General features: G+C 38.8%; 1 protein-coding gene across 5 annotated transcripts in view; it reads left to right on the top strand.

Annotated features, from left to right (window-relative positions):
• CACNA2D1 (calcium voltage-gated channel auxiliary subunit alpha2delta 1) overlaps nucleotides 1–19746 on the top strand; it is a 413517-nt gene that overhangs the window by 55976 nt on the left and 337795 nt on the right. For all 5 annotated transcript variants that reach the window (XM_082781189.1, XM_082781188.1, XM_082781191.1 and 2 more), the window contains exon 2: nucleotides 1309–1390. In XM_082781189.1, the coding sequence (XP_082637315.1) occupies nucleotides 1309–1390 (82 nt within the window). The remainder of the gene's footprint in view (nucleotides 1–1308; nucleotides 1391–19746) is intronic.

The raw sequence follows: 19746 nt of genomic DNA, 5'->3' as shown, positions 1-19746 counted from the left end.
TGTATCACATTAAGACTAGGAAATGGCTAGGATAAATACAAATATCTGTTCCAGGTTTCAGAGCTGAGAGCAGTAATAACGACAGGCATGACATGATAGATGAGATGGAGAACAAATTTTCTGGCTAGGCAAGCTACACCACTTTCTTCTGTTACTGGAATAAGCATAGATCTCACAGGAGTACACTTGTGCCATGACTCGTTTCCTGCTACAAAATGTGACATTGCATGTAAACACAAAAACTGTATTGGATCCAATACTTTTCCAAAGAGTCATGTTTACTGGGCTTAGGGAGCCAAGTGTGCACAGCAACAGCAGCCAGGAGCAGGTGCCTCTTGCCAGAACAACTCATGCCACCTATGCCTGTGGCTGCCTGTCCTACTTCTTCTTCCTTGGAGTGTCCAGAAAAGGGCTGCAGGCCAGATGTATTCTGTTTGGAAGCCTGCTTCCAGTTGTTGTTTTTCTCTGATTGTTCTATCTGTTGGCAGAGGGACCTCAAGCCCATACAGAAAGCTGTTGCTGTGAATGAGCTGTAGGCCAGGCAGGTTGTCCTGGTGGGCAGTGCACAGGCTCTGTTGTAGTGGTCTTTGCTACAGCTAGTAATGGATATGATGGCATGCTTGGTTTACAACAGATGAAGTATGGTGGCCACACCAGAAAACTGTATGAGAACATTCATCCTGTACAGGTCATCAAGGTTTGGTAGAAGCTCTGTTAGATGAAATAATAAATAAATAAATAAAAGGGGGAAAAAAAAAAAAAAGGTATATTAGGCTCTATTGCATTTGGAAACAGACCTCAGAACTGTTAGCAGGAGTCTGCTGTAGTGATATTGTAGGGACAGTGTCTGGAGAGCACCAGGCATACTCCATCTGCTGAAAAGTAGAAGAAAAAAACACATGGCTTAGATTTTAGTCAGTGAAAGAGAACACTATTAGGATGTAGATTGTTTTGGTCTATTACAAGAAGATTAGTTTTTATCAAAGAATACTCACGTATATTTTATATTTAATAATATATATTCTGCTTATTCTGCTTTTTTTTTTTTTTTCCCTTTTCTTGTAATGTATAATTAAATGCAAGTTCCTCACATTACTATTGAAAAAGTAAGTTCATGCATAAGAGAGGGAGAAAAGGAGAACAGAGAACATATCTAAAGCAGATTCACAGCTGTATCAGGTGGACTTCAGCGTAAACCTATTACATGAGAGTTAATTTGCCAGCCTTTATGTGTATTTGAGATTGTCATAGGTATTTGCCATTGATTTGATTGGACTTCTCTTCCTCTCTTCTTTTTGGTTTCTTTAGGATAAAATCATGGGTAGATAAGATGCAAGAAGACCTCGTAACTTTGGCACGAACTGCAAGTGGAGTGGACCAGCTTGCTGCGGTGAGTTGGAAGATATGCCTTAGAGTGCAATAACAGGAAGAGTGAAATGAATGGTGTGCATCATCTAGGTATTATGATCATTTAATTGTAACATAGTAAAAAGACTCTGGGAAATTAAACTCTGTAGTGTTTCTCTTCTACAGTGCTTACTGAGAGAGAAATGAATAACATAGGCATCATTCAATTCTCTCTTTTTGTGTTGCAACACTTTCTTGTTGCTAATATTTAATCAGCTTTGCAGCATTGGACATAAGGCTTACCATTATTGCAACACTCCCACCTTAAATGAGTGCTTTTATGTTATATGTTTGTCAGATAAAGTATCCAGGAAGCAACCATTCACAGCAGTCAAACATTCTGCTCTATATCAACAAGGGAGACCATTTTTGGGCATATATTCACAGCTGTGAAGCAGCCGTTGGCTACAAGAAACAGATGAGAATGAAAATTAGTTATATTCAGCTATTTTAATTTAATACAAAGTGTGTTTTAGGAATGAACTTATTGTTGTAGGAAATAAATTATTGTTTCATTGAGAAGATATTTTTGTGCTATATTTCATTCATAGAGGCTAAAAACACATTCTGAGATGGCAGAACTATGTAGTCACAATTCAGAAAATGTCAGGATTAGGCTACCTAAAAACTTTGTTTATACATCGTCACAAAGTATGCAACCACATGTTCATATATTTCCCTTTCCCTATCCCTGCCCATCCTGATGAAGGAAGGGCTGTGGCACTGCATGTACATGAGGAACATAAATGAAGTTTGCAGAGATTATTTTAGTTGTGGCCTTTCCTAACATTTGAGTGCTTGATATTGCAAAATAAATAAAAGAGTATTAAAACAGATGCTTTAGATGCAGTTTTTAATCTTAGAAATCCCCAAACAAACAGAAAACAAAATCCTAACTGAAACCAAAATCTTGAAATCCTAGCAAAAAAAGCATTAGATTGATACACATGTGGGTTTCCACAATAAGGTCTCAACAACACAGAAACGTCTATTACTTAAGCTTCCTGACGAACTGTAAGGTTATCCCAGCATGGAAAGCTAATGGGATTTTTTGTAGGTGGATTTCACACATATCTGCTGACAGAGGACAAGAAGGCTTGTGAATCATGTCTCTCTCTGCATGTTTTGGTGAGGAGTTTCTGCTAAGTGGATTCAGGGTCCTTTTTGCTCATCTGTTCTCTGTGTGATCCATTATCCTCTGTACTTGTGGTGTCTCTTTTTCCCCATGTGATGGTTTCACAATGCTAGGTAGCTAAGCTTCACCATGCTGCTCTCTCATTTCCCCTCCTCCAAAGAACAAGGAGAGCTGTGGTCAGACCCTAAAGTTTTGTCTCCACCACTCCTTCACAGTCACTCCCTGCCCCTGCTTCACATGGGGTCCCTCCCACAGAACGCTGTCCTTCCTGAACTGATCCTGTGGGGGCTTTCACGGGCAGGAGCTCTTTAAGAACTGCTCCGACACGGATCCATACCATGGGGTCCATACATCAGAAGCAAACTGCTCCAGCACAGGTTCCCCATGGGCAGCAGCTCCTCCAAGACCCCCTGCTCCTGCGTGGGCTCCTCTCCATGAGCTGCAGCTCCGGCCCGGGGCCTGCTCCTGCGGGGGCTCTCCATGGGCCGCAGCCTCCTCCAGGCCACATCCACCTGCTCCACCAGGGGCTCCTCCATGGGGTGCAGCGTGGAGATCTGCTCCATGTGGGACCCATGGGCGCAGGGGGACAGCCTGCTCCACCATAGGCTGCAAGGGAACTGCTGCTCTGGCACCTGAAGCACCTCCTGTCTTCCTTCTACACTCACCTTCGTGCAGAGATGTTTCTCTCACATTTTCTAACTCCTTTCTTCCAGCTGCTGTTGCATGGTGGGTTCTTTTTTGTTGTTGTTTCTTATATGCTCACTCACAAAGGTGCAATGAGCATCACACAGACTAGTAGTGCATTCCTTTTGGAACCAACTGGAGCAGGCCCTGATTTAACAGGGGGCAGCTGCTGGACTCTTCTCACAGAGGCCACCCCTGCAGCCCCCCTGCGACCAAAACCTTGCTGTGTGAACCCAGTACATCCCACCATACCCTCATTCAGCGTCATATGTCAGATCCGACATTGGCCCTTCCATTCCATATTCCTGCTATGCTGGTTGGGCTATCTTTCAGTCCTCCTGAATACATTCTTTGTTTCTGTTCCAGTTTCTGCTGACAAGTATTTTTCTTCACCCTTCCTATCTTTCCCTCCATTACTAGTTCTCAGTCTCAGACATGTAGTTTGTTTCTCCTTTCCTCTCCAGTCTCTTCTCTCCTTATTCTTTGCCTGCCAGTCTGTTGTCTCCTACATCATCCCAATCATTTATCCTTTGTTCCTCATCTACTTGTCATCTCTTCTTTCTTGCACTGATTAGACCACAGGTATGATCTGGAGATCACTGGAGAGACCAGAGTAAGTCTGAGTTTTAGTTGTGGAGGAAGCATGATGGGAGTGAAACTGTCTGGTTTGGAATACATCTGCATGTAGGATCTTGGGGATGTAGCTGAAAAATCTCTCCAGTGACATGCAGTTGTTTTTCGGGCTAAAATGCAATATACAGGAAGGAATAAAAGATCTATCTTTGAAAGAATACTTTATATCTTTAGTCTACAGTGAAGGAAATATAGAATATTTCAAAGAGAAATGTTTTACAGAGAATTTCTAATTGAGCAAAACAATGAGATAATGTCTTAACCATTTTGCCTGTCATTTCCATGCAAAGAAAGCATAGTAAAATAAGTAATGAAAAACCAAGAGATTGACACTCTCACTCATATTTCCCCCCTACCCCAAGGAAAATGTTACTTTGTATAGCTAAAATTAATAAAATTTACAAGCTGCTAAAACAATCTTCTAATTATAACTGCTGGGCAAGCATAGTAGTATGCAATGCCACTGGCTATAGTTATAGTATACAATAGTAACATTCATGCTGAAAAAAACATTATCTTTGAATACTGTAGGTAAGTTGCTTTTCCAAAGTTAAAATTTATAGCACAGTTGAAGCAAATCATAAGTTATCCTTGAGGATATTCACAAGATGGTCAATATTTGCATGTAATTTCAGGATTAGAAGCAAAAAAAAAGGGGGGGGGGAAGGGGGTGTTTCAGTGTAAAATATCCCTCTATCAAAGCCATTTATTTGACCTAAATTGCATGATGTCTTTAACTTTAGTTGTTTTTGATTAGCTCTCTTCAACGGTAAACAGTCTCTCCCTCTTTCCTTCTGTTTGCAGGTAGTTCTCACTTTCACATTTTTGAGCAGCATCATTTCTTTTCTGCTTACTGCCTATTAATGTTTAGTCAGATCTCCTCTGAAATGAACCACAGTCTTGCAAAAATGGAGATTACAAGACATTAAAAACAGCATGCTTGCATGCCTGTCACTTCTATTCACGGAACTTGCCTTCAGTTGCTTAAGCTTTAAAAATGCTTAACAGTTCAACTGAATTTTCAGCTTTGATTCTGGCTCATTACTTTGACTACTTCCAGAATTCTTTGGACCAAGCCTGTAGTCTTAGTCTTCATGCTTTTGGATAGCTTCAAAACATTTTTTTTTTTTTTTTTTTTTTGCTTGTTTACCCTCCTACCCCAAAACAGAGTGATCAATTCAAAAACAAGGAGCACAGGGCTTCTGCTATAAAACAGTAGATGTGACTTTCTATGAACAGCTGTAGTACTAGAGTATGTAGTGGTGGAATGTTATTCTTTGGTCAGGTACATATCCAGAAGGAGAAATGTGTTTCCTTATTCTTAAAAAAGTCAGTTTTGATTTGGCCAAGTGATGAGGTTAAAACTCATAAGAAAGACATTTCACAGCTTATAACCATTTTATAGCCTGCTGAACTCAGTAGAATAAGTCCAACTGATTCAGGTAAACTTTGTGCCTTCTTCATCCAGCTGGGTCTTCTGCGAAGAACCGTGAGGTGACTAAGATAGCTCTCGAGGTAGCATGTTCACTAATTTCTCAGCTGGAGTGAATTGTTTCTTCAAAAGCCAAGGATTTTCCAGATAGCTGCTGTACCATGCAGGTTTATTGTGTTTCCAAACTTGTTGAAGATGTCTTATTGTTCACCGGTGTTATACATACCTGCACATAAGTTTGATGTTCGTGTCTGTTTATGCAGTTGAAAATTATCCTACACAATGGTCTGTTCTGGAGAACTGTGAAATACTTTCTTCTGGCCACAACAGAGAGGCGTAGGAACACTGCCAGAACCCTTGATGTATGTGTTGTATCTTAAAGGAGGCTGTAGTGAGGTGGGGATTGGTCTATCCTCCCATGTGCCTGGTGACAGGATGAGGGGGAATGGGCTAAAGTTGCACCAGGGGAGGTTTAGGTTGGATATTGGGAAAAACTTCTTTACCAAAAGGGTTGCTAGGCATTGGGATGGGATGCCCAGGGAAGTGGTGGAGTCACCATCCCTGGAGGTCTTTAAAAGACGTTTAGATGTAGAGCTTAGTGATATGGCTTAGTGGAGGACTGGTTAGTGTTAGATCAGAGGTTGGACTCCGTGATCTTGGAGGTCTCTTCCAACCTAGATGATTCTGTGATTCTGTGATTTTAGTCTGGGGGAGAGAGAATATAAAACTCAAAATGTAACATCTACTTCCATATAAATAAAGAAATTCAGAATAAAACACCTTCAAAATTAAGCAAGAAAACTGTTATGTGACTGTTTAGTGTCTTTGTAAAAGTTGGTGGACGCAGACATCCAGTGAGAGAACGTTTTTTATCTTTAAGGCGTTTATATTCATCGTGTATTGAATTTAATGGAATCACGTTTATGAAATGAATCCCCTCAGAGAAGGATTCCCTTTTCTTTTTTTCTCTGAACGATTTCTTACAGTCACTTGGAATCACAATATTGACCTGGTGACTAACAACATTCCTCTTGTTTTGGGGCAGATAATAGAGCCATTGTAAACCATTGCATTAATAACAACTTCTGAAAACATCTTTATGGTGTGGACAAATTATTATATAATCATAAATGTTTCACATAGTGTTAAAAAAGAGAAGTTATTTGGGAATTTATTTAGTGATTGCTTCAATAATGACTATGTTTCTGAAAATATCACAGAATCACAGAATCACAGAATTTCTAGGTTGGAAGAGACCTCAAGGTCATCGAGTCCAACCTCCAACCTAACGCTAACAGCCCTCCACTAAACCATATCCCTAAGCTCTACATCTAAACGTCTTTTGAAGACTTCCAGGGATGGTGACTCCACCACTTCCCTGGGCAGCCTGTTCCAGTGCCTCACAACCCTTTCAGTAAAGAAGTTCTTCCTAACATCTAAGCTAAAACTCCCCTGGCTCAACTTAAGCCCATTCCCCCTCGTCCTGTCACCAGGCACGTGGGAGAACAGGCCAACCCCCACCTCGCTACAGCCTCCCTTGAGGTACCTAAAAAGAGCGATAAGGTCGCCCCTGAGCCTCCTCTTCTCCAGGCTGAACAAGCCCAGCTCCCTCAGCCGCTCCTCGTAGGACTTGTTCTCCAGGCCCCTCACCAGCTTCGTCGCCCTTCTCTGCACCCGCTCAAGCACCTCCATGTCCTTCTTGTAGCGAGGGGCCCGAAACTGAACACAGTACTCGAGGTGCGGCCTCACCAGAGCTGAGTACAGGGGGACGATCACCTCCCTAGCCCTGCTGGTCACGCTGTTCCTGATACAAGCCAGGATGCCGTTGGCCTTCTTGGCCACCTGAGCACACTGCTGGCTCATATTCAGCTGACTATCCACCATCACTCCCAGGTCCTTCTCTGCCTGGCAGCTTTCCAACCATTCCTCTCCCAGCCTGTAGCTCTGCTTGGGGTTATTGCGCCCCAGGTGCAGGACCCGGCACTTGGCCTTGTTAAACTTCATGCAGTTGACCTCAGCCCATCGGTGGAGCCTATCCAGATCCTCGTGCAGAGCTTTCCTACCCTCAAGCAGATCGACACACGCACCTAACTTGGTGTCATCTGCAAAATTACTGAGGGTGCACTCGATGCCCTCGTCCAGATCATCGATGAAGATATTAAAGAGGACCGGCCCCAGCACCGAGCCCTGGGGGACACCACTAGTGACTGGCCTCCAACTGGACTTGGCTCCATTCACCACGACTCTTTGGGCCCGGCTATCCAGCCAGTTTCTAACCCAACGAAGCGTGCGCCAGTCCAAGCCAAGAGCAGCCAGTTTCTTGAGGAGAATGCTGCAGGAAATGATGTCAAAAGCCTTGCTGAAGTCAAGGTAGACCACATCCACAGCCTTTCCCTCATCCACCCAGCGCGTCACTCTGTCATAGAAGGAGATCAGGTTCGTCAGGCATGACCTGCCTTTCATAAAGCCATGCTGACTGGGCCTGATCGCCTGCTTCCCCTGCAAGTGCTATATGAATATGTTTATGCCAATGGAAATTTCATAAACTCTTTTTCTTGTTACCAGTGATAACAGCAATACCTGTGGTAAGCAAAACGTCCAAAAAGATTGGATTCAAGTGAATGAAAAGTTCTAAATTGAGGCTGCTCTTATCCATAGCCTTAAAAAAAACTATCAGTATAACAGTAGTAGAAGGAACAGAAAATAATTGTGTGTAAGAGATGGAGAGGCAGGTGAGAGTTGAGTGATTTTTTTAAAGTGCACAGAGAATAAGTTCTTTAATATATCAATGCTCATCTACTCCTTTGCTAAATTAGTGAGTAAGAAGAGTAAGGACCATGCAGAGAACTCTGATCCAACCAGGTACTGAGCTCGGATTTTCATTTGCCTATTTAGAGCTTTAATACAAGATCATTCTTTCTCTGAATTAGTTGTGTTAGATTGTTAGTTTGGCAGTACATATCAGCACAAATACCAGAGCCACATAAATGTGAATTCTTTATCAGTAAGACCGATTGTGTTTAAAATTCATTTGCTCCTTGTATCTCTCAAGTCTTACTTAAACTGTCTGGGAAAGTCTCAAAAGAGTCTTCCAAAAATAGATCTTAAGTACATTTTTAAATACTGCTTTTTTTGGACATTAATTGGGAGTTAGAGCAAGATCTGGGAGAATCCCAACTTGGATTTAATACATACGTAATATCTTCATCACAGTAATGTGAAGATTGTTTCAACAAGTAAGGAAGTCAGGATTCAAGATGCCAAAATAATCAGCTGGTTGAAAACTGGCAGAGCTCCACTGACTTCAGTGTATTACTCTGATTTACATTAGCTAAGAATTATGCCTAACATTTGATTTACAATTCAAGCAAGTAAAAACTATTTTTGAGAAGAAAACAGAACGAAACAAAAAAACTTTAACCATTTTTACATAATGTAAAAAAGAGAGGACATAGCTTGATATTGCTGCTGTTGTAGTTGCTGAGATGAAAAGGGTATTGCTGGGTACTTTCAATGATTTAATAGATTTTTTTTCCCTAGAAGAGCAAAGGGAATGTTCATCAGGTGGTTTTGTATGTACAACAAATTGAGACTTGAAAGCAAGATTACAGGATACACTGTAAAATCTTTAAGGAGGTACAAGATGTCTAACATGCTTCTTTAAATATCTCTTGAGAAAGGCACAGCTTAGTATATGCCCTTTAATGGTATAAATGATGTGTTTTAAAATATAAAATAGTAATTGTCATTTAATATATTTTAAAATATAAAATTGTAATTGTCATTTCAACTTAAAAGGGTTCATGTAACTTTGTCCTACTTGTGAACTCTCTGTGCTGTCAGGCATTATGAAGCTGCTCTGGTAAGAATGATAGCAGTCTCTACAGAGCAAATAGACTTTCAGGGGAAAAAAAAAAAGAAGGTATAGACAGCACTTTAAAAGAATTTTTAAATCTATGCAGCAAAATAAATATTGAGTATGTATCTTATCTCACTAGCTTCATTTATCTGTAGATGCTCTATCTTAGTAAAGAAAAAAAATGCACAAAAAGTTCAAAGTCAAGTTTTTTACCTATGAAGAGTTACCTCAGCATGCTGAAAAAAATAGGTAGAGATCCTATTGAACTACAAGATTAAGTAAATAAGTAGCCATATTTTGATGGAAGTATGCTCAACTTCCATTTTCACATAGACATTTCACAGCAAAGGCCCATGACTAAGCTAATTGACAGCTCTTTTAATCTAATAAACTACAAGTATGCTTTTGATTTCTAGTTCCTAAAATACCTCTAGGGACAAGAGAAAAGAGGGAAGGATCCTTGCAGTACACAGAGAGGAAGACCTCAGAGTAGAGAATATGCCTTATAGCAATGCACAAGCCTGTCTGTTCCAAACTGATTGAAGAGAATCCTATTTTACATAAACACTGTATTAAAAATGTGGGTCTGTTAAGAGCTTTGACGTGACAAACACACAGGAGCTTCACTATGACTACTATGGCAAAGAAATGCCATCTTGTACAGTGTAACCTTTTCAAGCAATGGCATAATTGAACAAAACAGCAGTTAGAGATGCTGTTCCAAGGAAATTTAGTCTCTGAATCTGTTTCTTTTTTGGTACATTGCTGCAAAAACAATCCATGCATGATGTTCACAAGCCATGCTATTATTAAAGTCCCAGGAGCTGTAGAGTGAACCCATATAGAATGACTTGGCCTTTAAATGATATTCATACCAAGATAGAAATACTGTGCCTTCCTCCAGAATGAAACAGAGCTACACACGGGTGTTTGTTGTGTGGCAACAAGTTCCATTCACAGTCAGTCCACCAGCAACTGTTAGATATTTTTTTTTTAATTTATTTTCTCTCTTGAATACTATTTTAGAATAATTAGCTCTTTCTTGCCGAACACTCAGCCACGGTTCTGCATGAGCACATTTCAGCCATTGCTCAGTGTGAGGTCTATGTGCCTAACACACAGATGGTGGGAGTCAGCTGAAGCACTCAGATTGGCAGCAGATTCCCAGTCCATGCTTTCAGATTTTCACATCCCTGGATAAGTCCATAGAGTTTATCTGAGATGAGTGACTTTTAAGAGACCGGTCTCTGATTTGAGCTGCCCTGGAGCATGAATGTTCAGGAAGGCTTCCTTCTGCCAGAAGGAATTATAACCTAGCGGTAATTTTCTGTTGGACTTATTACAAATTCCAGCAAAGATACTGTTATGTTCTCGAAGCTCCACAGATAGAGGCATGTCACTAACTTTTTATCTGTAGAAGCTGTCATATGCCACTAAATTTTTATGTAGAGAAGCTGTCATATAGAGCTTTCCTTGATCTCTTCATTAACTGTATAGACATATGTGCAAGGGGAGACTTTAGCAGCTTTCTTGAAATTAACGTAAAATTTCTATTTGCATGTGTCTTCTCTACTGTCATCATAGGTGGTCTGAAATTCTTGGTGTGAAAGGTGGCTTGACAGACAAGTTGGCAGTAAATGTTTTAATTCTTACTATTTTTCTCTTTAATGGAATGAATTAGTGAATACTTTATATAAATTTGGAATTATTTGGAATTATTAATTCAAGCAATTAAGCTGATACAGAGAATTTAAATTTCCTTTTTTTTTTTTTTTTTACTAGCTTTACTCTCTCTCTCTTTTTTTTTTTTTTTTTTTTTTTTTTTTTTTTCCCTTACTGTATTTATCAGGTTGCATTCAGCTTGAATATGGTTTAGCCAAAGGCAAAGAGTTTTGTACCTCATGCTGTTCTCTGATGAACTACCAGATGGACCTAGGGGACATATGGCCACATTCCAGAATATACTACATTCATCCTTGTTAAGATTAAAGTAATGGAGAGTTTTATTACTAAGAAAAGTATAAAAGAAATGTGAGATCTTGATTTTTTTTGTTTGTTTGTTTAAAGTAGGTTTGATTTCAAGAATAACATCCCAAATGCAATTAGTTTGCATTTCTCTGAAGACCTTTTCTATGGACTTTGCAAGTCTGAATTTCATTTGGTTGTTCTGATTGTTATAGATTCTGATTAATTTGTCACTATTTTAACCCTGAATTTTTAGGCACATGACTTCTGATCAAACAGAAATATATTGATGTGAATGTGTGCAGTCTCCATCCTTCATCACTCCTGAAACTGGAAAAAAAAAAACACTAATGCCTCAACAGGTGTAGGCATACCATGAATAACCATGAAGCTGTTCACTGCATGCCCTGGGTGTACTCTCTAGTGCTCTATGAAAGGAAAGCAAGTGTTTAAAGAAGTTGAATATTGGAATCAAGGAGTCTTTCATATGCAGGCAATAGATTGTGGCATCGAGTCAGGTTCATAATGGCTGGTCTCAAAAGTCAGAAAATATTGTATCCTTTCTGTTCTCCTTTTGTTTCTTTTTATTTTATTTAAGAGAACAGAAGTCTAAAATATTTTTTAACCTCAAGTAAAATAGAGGAATTTTCAGTCATAAAACCTAAACACAACTAAATTTTAAAGTGTCATTTGGAAAAGAAAATTAAAAACAAAATTAACAAAACAAAAATCACAGGTGTTTTGAAATTATTGAAGCATTTCTTGGAATTTCATTGGATTACTGGTTTTATATTAGATGAAAATTCCCTGAGTTCACACAATTTCTACGAGTGGTTCTATCAGGTCTATAACCGCAGTTTTCTGTGAATGTGCAGTTTCTTACACTGTTTTTCTCAGGAGCAGAAGGAGAAAAATCTAAAAACATGGAACCAACTCTAAATTTTCTTCTTTTTCAGTAATTTATAATGTAATAGATCGTTTATCAGAAATTTGGAATGGGTGAGTGGGCTGAGTATGAGGCTAGTGCTCTGAAACGCCTGAATTGTAAGCATAAATTAGCTATTGTACACCATTTACATTTGTGTCTTTTGCCTCATCCCTAAGGCAAGGACAACAGTTTGCTGTTGGAATGGGGTGTGGTGGTGGGAAATGAGTCCAAGATTACTTTTAGAATGGAATCTCTTGACTTGAACATTGTTATGAATGGGTTGTTACAGTGAAACCTAGGAATTTCATGTAATCATTGAGAAGCTGGAATCCATTTGCAAGAATTTAAACAATATATGAGATAGGTTAGAGTGGTTAGGGATTACCAAAATACAGAAACTGAATTTTTATAATACAGTATTTACAAAGGTATGTCTCATTTGAGTGGTATACCACTGCCACTGCTATGCTCTACAACCAAATACTAAAGCTGGAAATGTTAAAAATAGAAAGTTAAATGTTAAAATCCTCCAAACTAATTTCTTTTGAGTTTACACATTGCTAACCAATGTCAAGAGGTCAGTAAAATTAAATCACTTTTAAAAATGCAGCCTGGAAAATTTGAAGACACATCTGCAAGTTCTCTTTGTAATCCAAATGGAAATTAAGAGACTGTCAAAACACAGGGAGCCTCATTTATTATTTGCAGATGCTGCTCTCCCTCTGTTCCCTTAGCAATAAACTGGCATTTTGAAGAGTTCCTTCTTCCAGCAGGCAAAATCAGCTGTAAGTCATTAAGAATAGGTGGATGCATTAAAAAAGCTTCTTCAGACTCAAGGGAAGGAAGGGGTAGCCTAATATTACTGTAGTTTTAATTACTATTTGATGATCTGGATAATCTTTGTGCAAAAAATGTTCTTGGTTCATTTACAGCTTTCCACTGGTTTTAACACTAATAAAAATTGTCCTAAAACTAAGAAAAGCTGTCCTATTCTTGCCTCACTTTGTGGTCATATACAGATGATGGTTGTAACTAATCAAGAAAGCTAATCAATTTCCACATTTTCTGGTTAGTAAAACATCAAAATAGAATCTGCTATGAATAAATATAACATTTGGGGAGAGTCAGTAGGTGTTAAATGGCATTAACAGCAGCTGAGGCAGGATAAAATTTCCTAAAAGTAAATGAGTTTGACAAATGAGACAAGTGTCCACCTCAAAATATGCCAGAAAAGCACGAGAAATATAAAACATTTTTTTCTATTTTTCTTCTGTTACAACAAAAAAAAATAACTTGTAAACATTCTACTCACCGCATGGGTTGGGATTCAAGGGTTCTCATCCAGTATCAACTAAAAATTTGAGCTAAAATCTGAAAATGCTGTGAAACCATTAAATGATGTAGTCTTGTTACTTAGTACTCTATCACTGTGAAACAAAATCACATGCCTTAACTACATTTTTTCAATTAAGGGGGATTTTCAGATCCATCTTTGATGTTGGTACAAAAGCAGAGGTACTCATGTTTTATGAAGATTTGAATGCAAAATAACAATTACAAAAATTACTTCTTAATTTTAAAGTCCTCTAGACTACTTTCTTAATTATCAGCTGTTGAAAGTGTCTGATGATTCCATCCTGCAAAGTATCCCTGATTATCTGCTTTCCTGTGAGTAGGCACCTGAGTGAGCCAATTGACTCTGGCACTACTTAGATTCTTTCTGATGTTAACTGAGGCATAAGTGTTTCCAAAATGGTGTAGAATTGAACTCAGCCTGCATGTATTACCTAGGAATGAACTCTCTGTGATAATTTCTTTCCTAATGTGTACATCACTGCTATGGTATGGCATGGTTTTCAAAGTGGCAGTTGCCATGTCACATGTCATCTCAGATCTGAACAGCAGTCAGTGATCAGGCAAGTGATTCAGAAAAGCAACAGATACAGTAAACTATTGTTTTTTCCTTTGTGTTATTGTCATGAATTTCAAGAATGAAGGCATCAGGGGGTTGCTAGGGAGCAACTGTAATCTTATTTATACATATATAAAAGCAGAGAGTAAGACACGTTTAAAGTACTCAGTCTGATTTCTTTGTGTACCGAACTTGAGAAGGAACACTTTTCAATATGTTCTGCAATGGATCACTTGTATCCATGTGATGGATCACAAAGAAAAGAAGCATCTTGTTGAAAAAAAAAAAAAAAGAAGTTCTCTGACATGTATTAGAAATACAGATTGTAACTTTGTAAATAAGATATGATAGTGAGAAGACAGAATTTGTTCCCTTTGGGTAGATTACATAGTTGTCTATGACTGTTCAAAATTTGAGTTAAAGGACAATACCCACAGCAATAAAAAGTTAGCAGTAATAATCACTCAAGTAGATTGGAGTGATTTTGTCTTCTTGCCTGCTTCCAAGATCCGTTCATATGTTTAGATGTCTGTCAAACAGTCACCCCTTCTTTTCTTTTCTCGCATATGTGAGATCATGACATGTCACTTCATGTCTCTCATGAAGCCAAAATTGAATAATTTGTTGATTTTTTTTTTTCTGATAAAACAGTATAATTTTGTCAGAATATTTGTTTTCAAAACTTTACCTGAAATTTCAGTAAGAAATGTACTTTTTTATTATTTATTTATTTATTATTAATTTTAAGCAAGACGATTCTTTTCTCTCCAGGAATAATTTTTTGGGTCAATCTATATCATTTTGTTTCAGAAGGGGAGAGGGGAAACGGAGAGCAGTGAATGAACTCAACAACAATTCTGGACTGAGTTAAAGTAGATTTATAAATTAGAAAAACTTTTTAAGTTACATGTTAGCTATATTTTTATTTGACACTCTGATATGGTTCATTAAGCAAGGATTTTGCTTCATTCAAGAACAGTAAGTCAACTCTATTGTCTAGATAAGGGACCCTATTGTCTAGATAAGGGGCAGACAAATACTCTGAGAATAAAACCTTTGGATGTGCCTCTTTCTTTCAGTAGCTATAAATGTGAGTTGGGATGCTTGCTTAGCCTTAGTTTTAGAAATCTCAGAGCTACATAAATCTCAAACTAAGTGTTAGCAAAGAGCAGACATTGCTCATCAGTTCTTACTGGTTTCAACAGAGGATTACCCAATGCACAGAACCAGCTTTGATGTTGAGTGGCCCAGCCTGTCAGCTGGGCTGGACTCCAGCAGTGACCTCCAGACACTGGGATCTTTCTGCATCTAGCCCCCCAGCACTGAAGACTCTGAACGTTCTTTTAGTTTGAGGACAACTCTGTACCTAAGTTATTTCTTTGCTTTTGTGACATACTCTGCAGCAGCTAATAAGTACTCTGGAGTTGCTGGTGCATGAGTTGTGCATTGGAAAGGTGCTGGCTTTGAATGTGGTGTCAGATTAGCTCTTTCTCAGCCACAGGTAGTAAATCTGGGATGGCTTCATAAAGAAACGTGCAAATACCTGTGACAAGTGTTCTCCAGTTCTCCTAGTTCCAGGTGGTTAATGCTGAGGTAATGTTTCCATTGTATAGCAGCCACCTGAGTCAGGGAGGGAGGGGGGATTTTAGTTTTGTGCTGTTGTAAGGGAGCTGGATGCTGGTAGCAGTCTATCAGCAGCTTCAGAACTGAGAGGCAATGAACCAGGTCCAGGATTCATCCAGGGCCTCCAGTTAGGAGCAAAAGGAGATGGGGCTAGGGACAGGCTGGAAACAAGGCTACAATGTGGGTCTGAAGTCAATCAAAGAGATAGGACTGGAAAAAAAGCTATAACAAACATCTGAGAGGTCCATCTAGGAGATTGACTACATATGGCATAGGTCCAAGGTCCATTCAGGAGTTAGGGCTGAAAAAAGTCATACCTACAGAGTAGCTGCCCAGGACTAGGCTGAAATGGAGCCCATGCACAGGGGTGCAGGCAGAGGATCCCTGTGAGGTAGGTCATGGTCATTAATTCCCATCAGCTTACTCAGGACCTTGACACAGGTCAGCAGAGATACATGCTCACCCACAGGCATGTAACAAAAATAAAAACTGTTGAGAGACCTATAAAAAGACCAGAAAACGAGTTCATAAGCAGGCCCCCATCACAACAGAAGGCAAGAGACTTTTTGGTAGGACCTAGAGGGAACTGATCAAGGGATGCCTTCTCCAAAAGTAGGGGGAGGGCAAGAACAGATTAATAGACAAACTCTTAATTAATTTGTGCTCAATTCAAATTTTATTTAAAAAGTTAACTGCTTTAGTATATAAGCTTGTAAAACCTAGCTCCAGATTTCAAAAACACTCAAAGTATCTCAAAGGTTTTGTTGATTTGTGGTCTGAAGCACAGTAGTGTCTTTGAACAGTAGTTTTACCTTCATGATAGTCTTCAGCTGGTCTAGACTGATTATAAATATTGATTGTTCATCAAGGTGTCACACCAGCCTAGCTAGGCTATCTGATGTTGGAAGTAGTATCAAAGTAGCACAAGCATAATAGATTTATTTACCTTTGTACAGACAGGTAAGTTGAGGTGTTTTGTTTCTTTATTCCAAAGCACATTTTAAGGTAGGAAAAGACATATTATTATTGGTTAATGGTTACAATTCTGAGTTTGGACTTCTGAAGATCTCATCTCATATGACATCTTACATCCATACGAGTACTTGGTGGTGGAACTGAGATTGGTGTGTACGCATCCCAGACCTGTGTTGGGACCTTGGCTAGGTTAGCGCTGTTTGAAGAAACATCTCCTTTTTTTTTTTTTTTTTTTTTCCTTAAATGGAGAAATGGACAGTTAATATAATAAATAAAAAAGGGAATGGAATTTTGCTGTAGTTTAGAATGACTCAACATAAATTATTATTCTTTGTTACTTGGGTAATCTTTTGAAATAATGCCAAGACTGCTGACCATCCAAAACAGATAATTTATCACTCTCAGGAACTTGTATGAGAAGCTAGCTTTTCTACCTGTAATAAAGCATGAAGGCCATTTAAATGAAATTGCAGCCTTAAAGCCCAGCCCAATGCCTGCCACAATGTAGCAAGAGTCATGCAATGAATGTACATCTTTCAATTTGTACAGAAATGTTTGACTTTCCCTGGCAAGTCTGGTAGAAAGAAAGAAGAATGTCTCTTTGTAGGGGATTTATAAATATGTCCTTGAAGAATGAGTGGAGAGGGACATGTTCTGTTGAGGAACAGGCAGTTTTTTTCATCTTTACCACATTCAGCTGTTGTCCTTGTTCGTGTGTTGTTCCATACTCATATGACACCCACCTCCACCCCCATCATATTTCTTCTTTAAAACCTTGCAGTTTATTATACCAGAATAAATATTTAGCATTTAGAAAGCCATCTTTCCTGAATACAAAAGTCCATGGCTATTGACTTCAGAGAAAAATTAAAGCATTTTTTGTGCTATGACCTTATGGATTTTACTTAGTCATGCAATGAAGCTTTATTCTCTGAAAAATGCTAGGGTTTTACTGACAAATTGGAGAGCTTTTAGCAGAACATTAGTGATTAAAGTACTAAAAATGATTTTAGATGTAAAAGCCAGCAGAAACTTACATTCACTTGGTCAAAGCAATTTCATAAATTGTATTCAAATTAGCTCTTCTTAACAAGCCATGGAGCCTGCCAAATTGCATTTTGAAAGGCGAATGAGCACACCTTTGCTGATAAGACCCTTTATGGCTATTTGAGATGAGCTTTTGCTAATTGTGTTTGACTGCGAGGTGGGAGGCTTTGAGAATGAAAAGTTTGTTACAGAGAGCCAAATTCTGAGGCGTGTATCATTTCCCCATGTGCTGCTGCACTGAACTGCTGCAGTGTTAGAACTGAGGTAGAGAAAAGGGGAACAGGCAACAAATAAATTATGTACACCCCTCTTAAATAATTAGTGAATGTTTCTTACACTGTTCCTTGGTAGCTCTCATGCTTCAGGAAAATAAAGGAGTGTGTTAAGTTCTGAGTTATTTCTGATGCCTTTTGTTTAAGATGTTGTGGGATAAATCGTCCACCAGTGATACTAACAGGGGAGATAGGTGCTACAAGTCCTGGAGTAGCGTAACATGGGGAGAAGTCAGCAACTCAACTCAGTTAGTTGCTGACTCAATATTGGAGATCTTGTGCAAGACTCAGTCTTTTTTTTTTTTTTTTTTTGGGGGGGGGTGCAGGGGGTGTTGTAGAGTGGAGTGAGTGGGAAGGAGGGAGAGAGGTGTTGATTTTCATTTTTTTGATTTAAAGACACACAGTAGTTTCTGAAGCCAGCCTTGTAGTTGGGGTCTCTCAGTGGCAGGACCAATAATGCAGGTTACGAAGGTTTTAAGTTGAAGTATGAACAGGACTGCCATCAGTTGTGGCTGTTATCTCCTTGTTAAGTGGTTCAGGCTTTTGAGCTATTTTTATAGCTGGTAAAAAGAAAACATTTCTTTTTATTATTATTATTATTAAGTATGCTCCCACTAGACCACACTTTGATAGCCCACAGCTTTCAAGTCACCCAGGATGGGAGGTTTGGGAACAAATTGCCTATAGGAGTGGTGTGTATGAAAAACTGGAATGTTTTCAGATGGGGGTTTACAGGGTCAAGTTTGCTGTAAGAGTGGATTACACATAGGGATGAAAACGTGTATTTTTCATCCAGGTTCTTGAACCCTTACAAGTATGGCTTACTATAACTTTGCTCTGTACTCAAAGGTTAATTCCAGATTCAATTTAACTCAGAATCCTGTGCAAATTTGATGTTTCTCAGGGAAAAAGCTAAGATCTAAAATCTGTAGTGATTGGTTGTAACATAAAATTTATTACTGTTTTTTGAGGGGTAATTTTCAGCTATGCTATTAAACTCTTTTATCAACAACAACAACAAAATGAGATTTTGTTGTGTTCCCAAGATAAAATTTCTATGTGACAATTTTGAAAATCAAGCACCTCAAAAACATCCAAACTATAATCAGTGTTCGTTATAAACTATCTTTCTTTATAATGGTTTTCTACTCTGGATGCACTGAATTTTTAGAACTATTGCTACTATACCAAGAATTAGAGCATATTCCAGTTATTTAATTACTGATGGAAGGATAACATTTCTGTAGGAAAATAAATAAATAAATCAGTGTTCTGAAATTCAAAATTGATGGAAACCTTTGACAACTTATGAGACATGCCTGATAAAAATTTGCAGATATAACTGTAGTTGTCAGAAATTTACTTGTGATAACACCCATCAGCTACAAGCATCAGAGGGAGACAGATTTGGTGAGTCTTTTTAAGGTCTCCATAGCTTTAACCCGAAAAACCTGGCAGGGCTGGTAGACTTAGCCTGGTCTGCAGTTTCTCAGTTCTTGCGCTGGCTTGCAGCCAGCACATTAGTGCTGGACCTGTTCCTGTGTGTGCCTGGAATTACTTCCCAGGAGACAGCACAGCCCCATCAGGCAGCCTTTCGGAAAGGCAGAGTACTTGAGTAAACTCAGGCCATCTGTTGGTTGCATAAATTAGTTCTCCCCATTTGCCCATCTAGCCATAAGGTATCCACTTTTTGTTTTCTTTTGCCAAATAATATATTTTTCTTTCTCTGTATAGTTCTATCCAGGACAGACATAGGCAAATGATTTTTTTTCTATTTTTTTTTTTTCTTCTTTACTTCTCGTGGTTGTACATTGCTCATTGTAGCGGCTTTGTTTAACAAATCAAATTATCTCATTTATATGTGCTCTGCTTTG

This window comes from Aythya marila, assembly GCF_965140915.1.
Source record: "Aythya marila genome assembly, chromosome: 1".
NCBI lineage: Eukaryota > Metazoa > Chordata > Aves > Anseriformes > Anatidae > Aythya > Aythya marila.
This window is presented reverse-complemented; position numbering and strand designations above follow the sequence as displayed.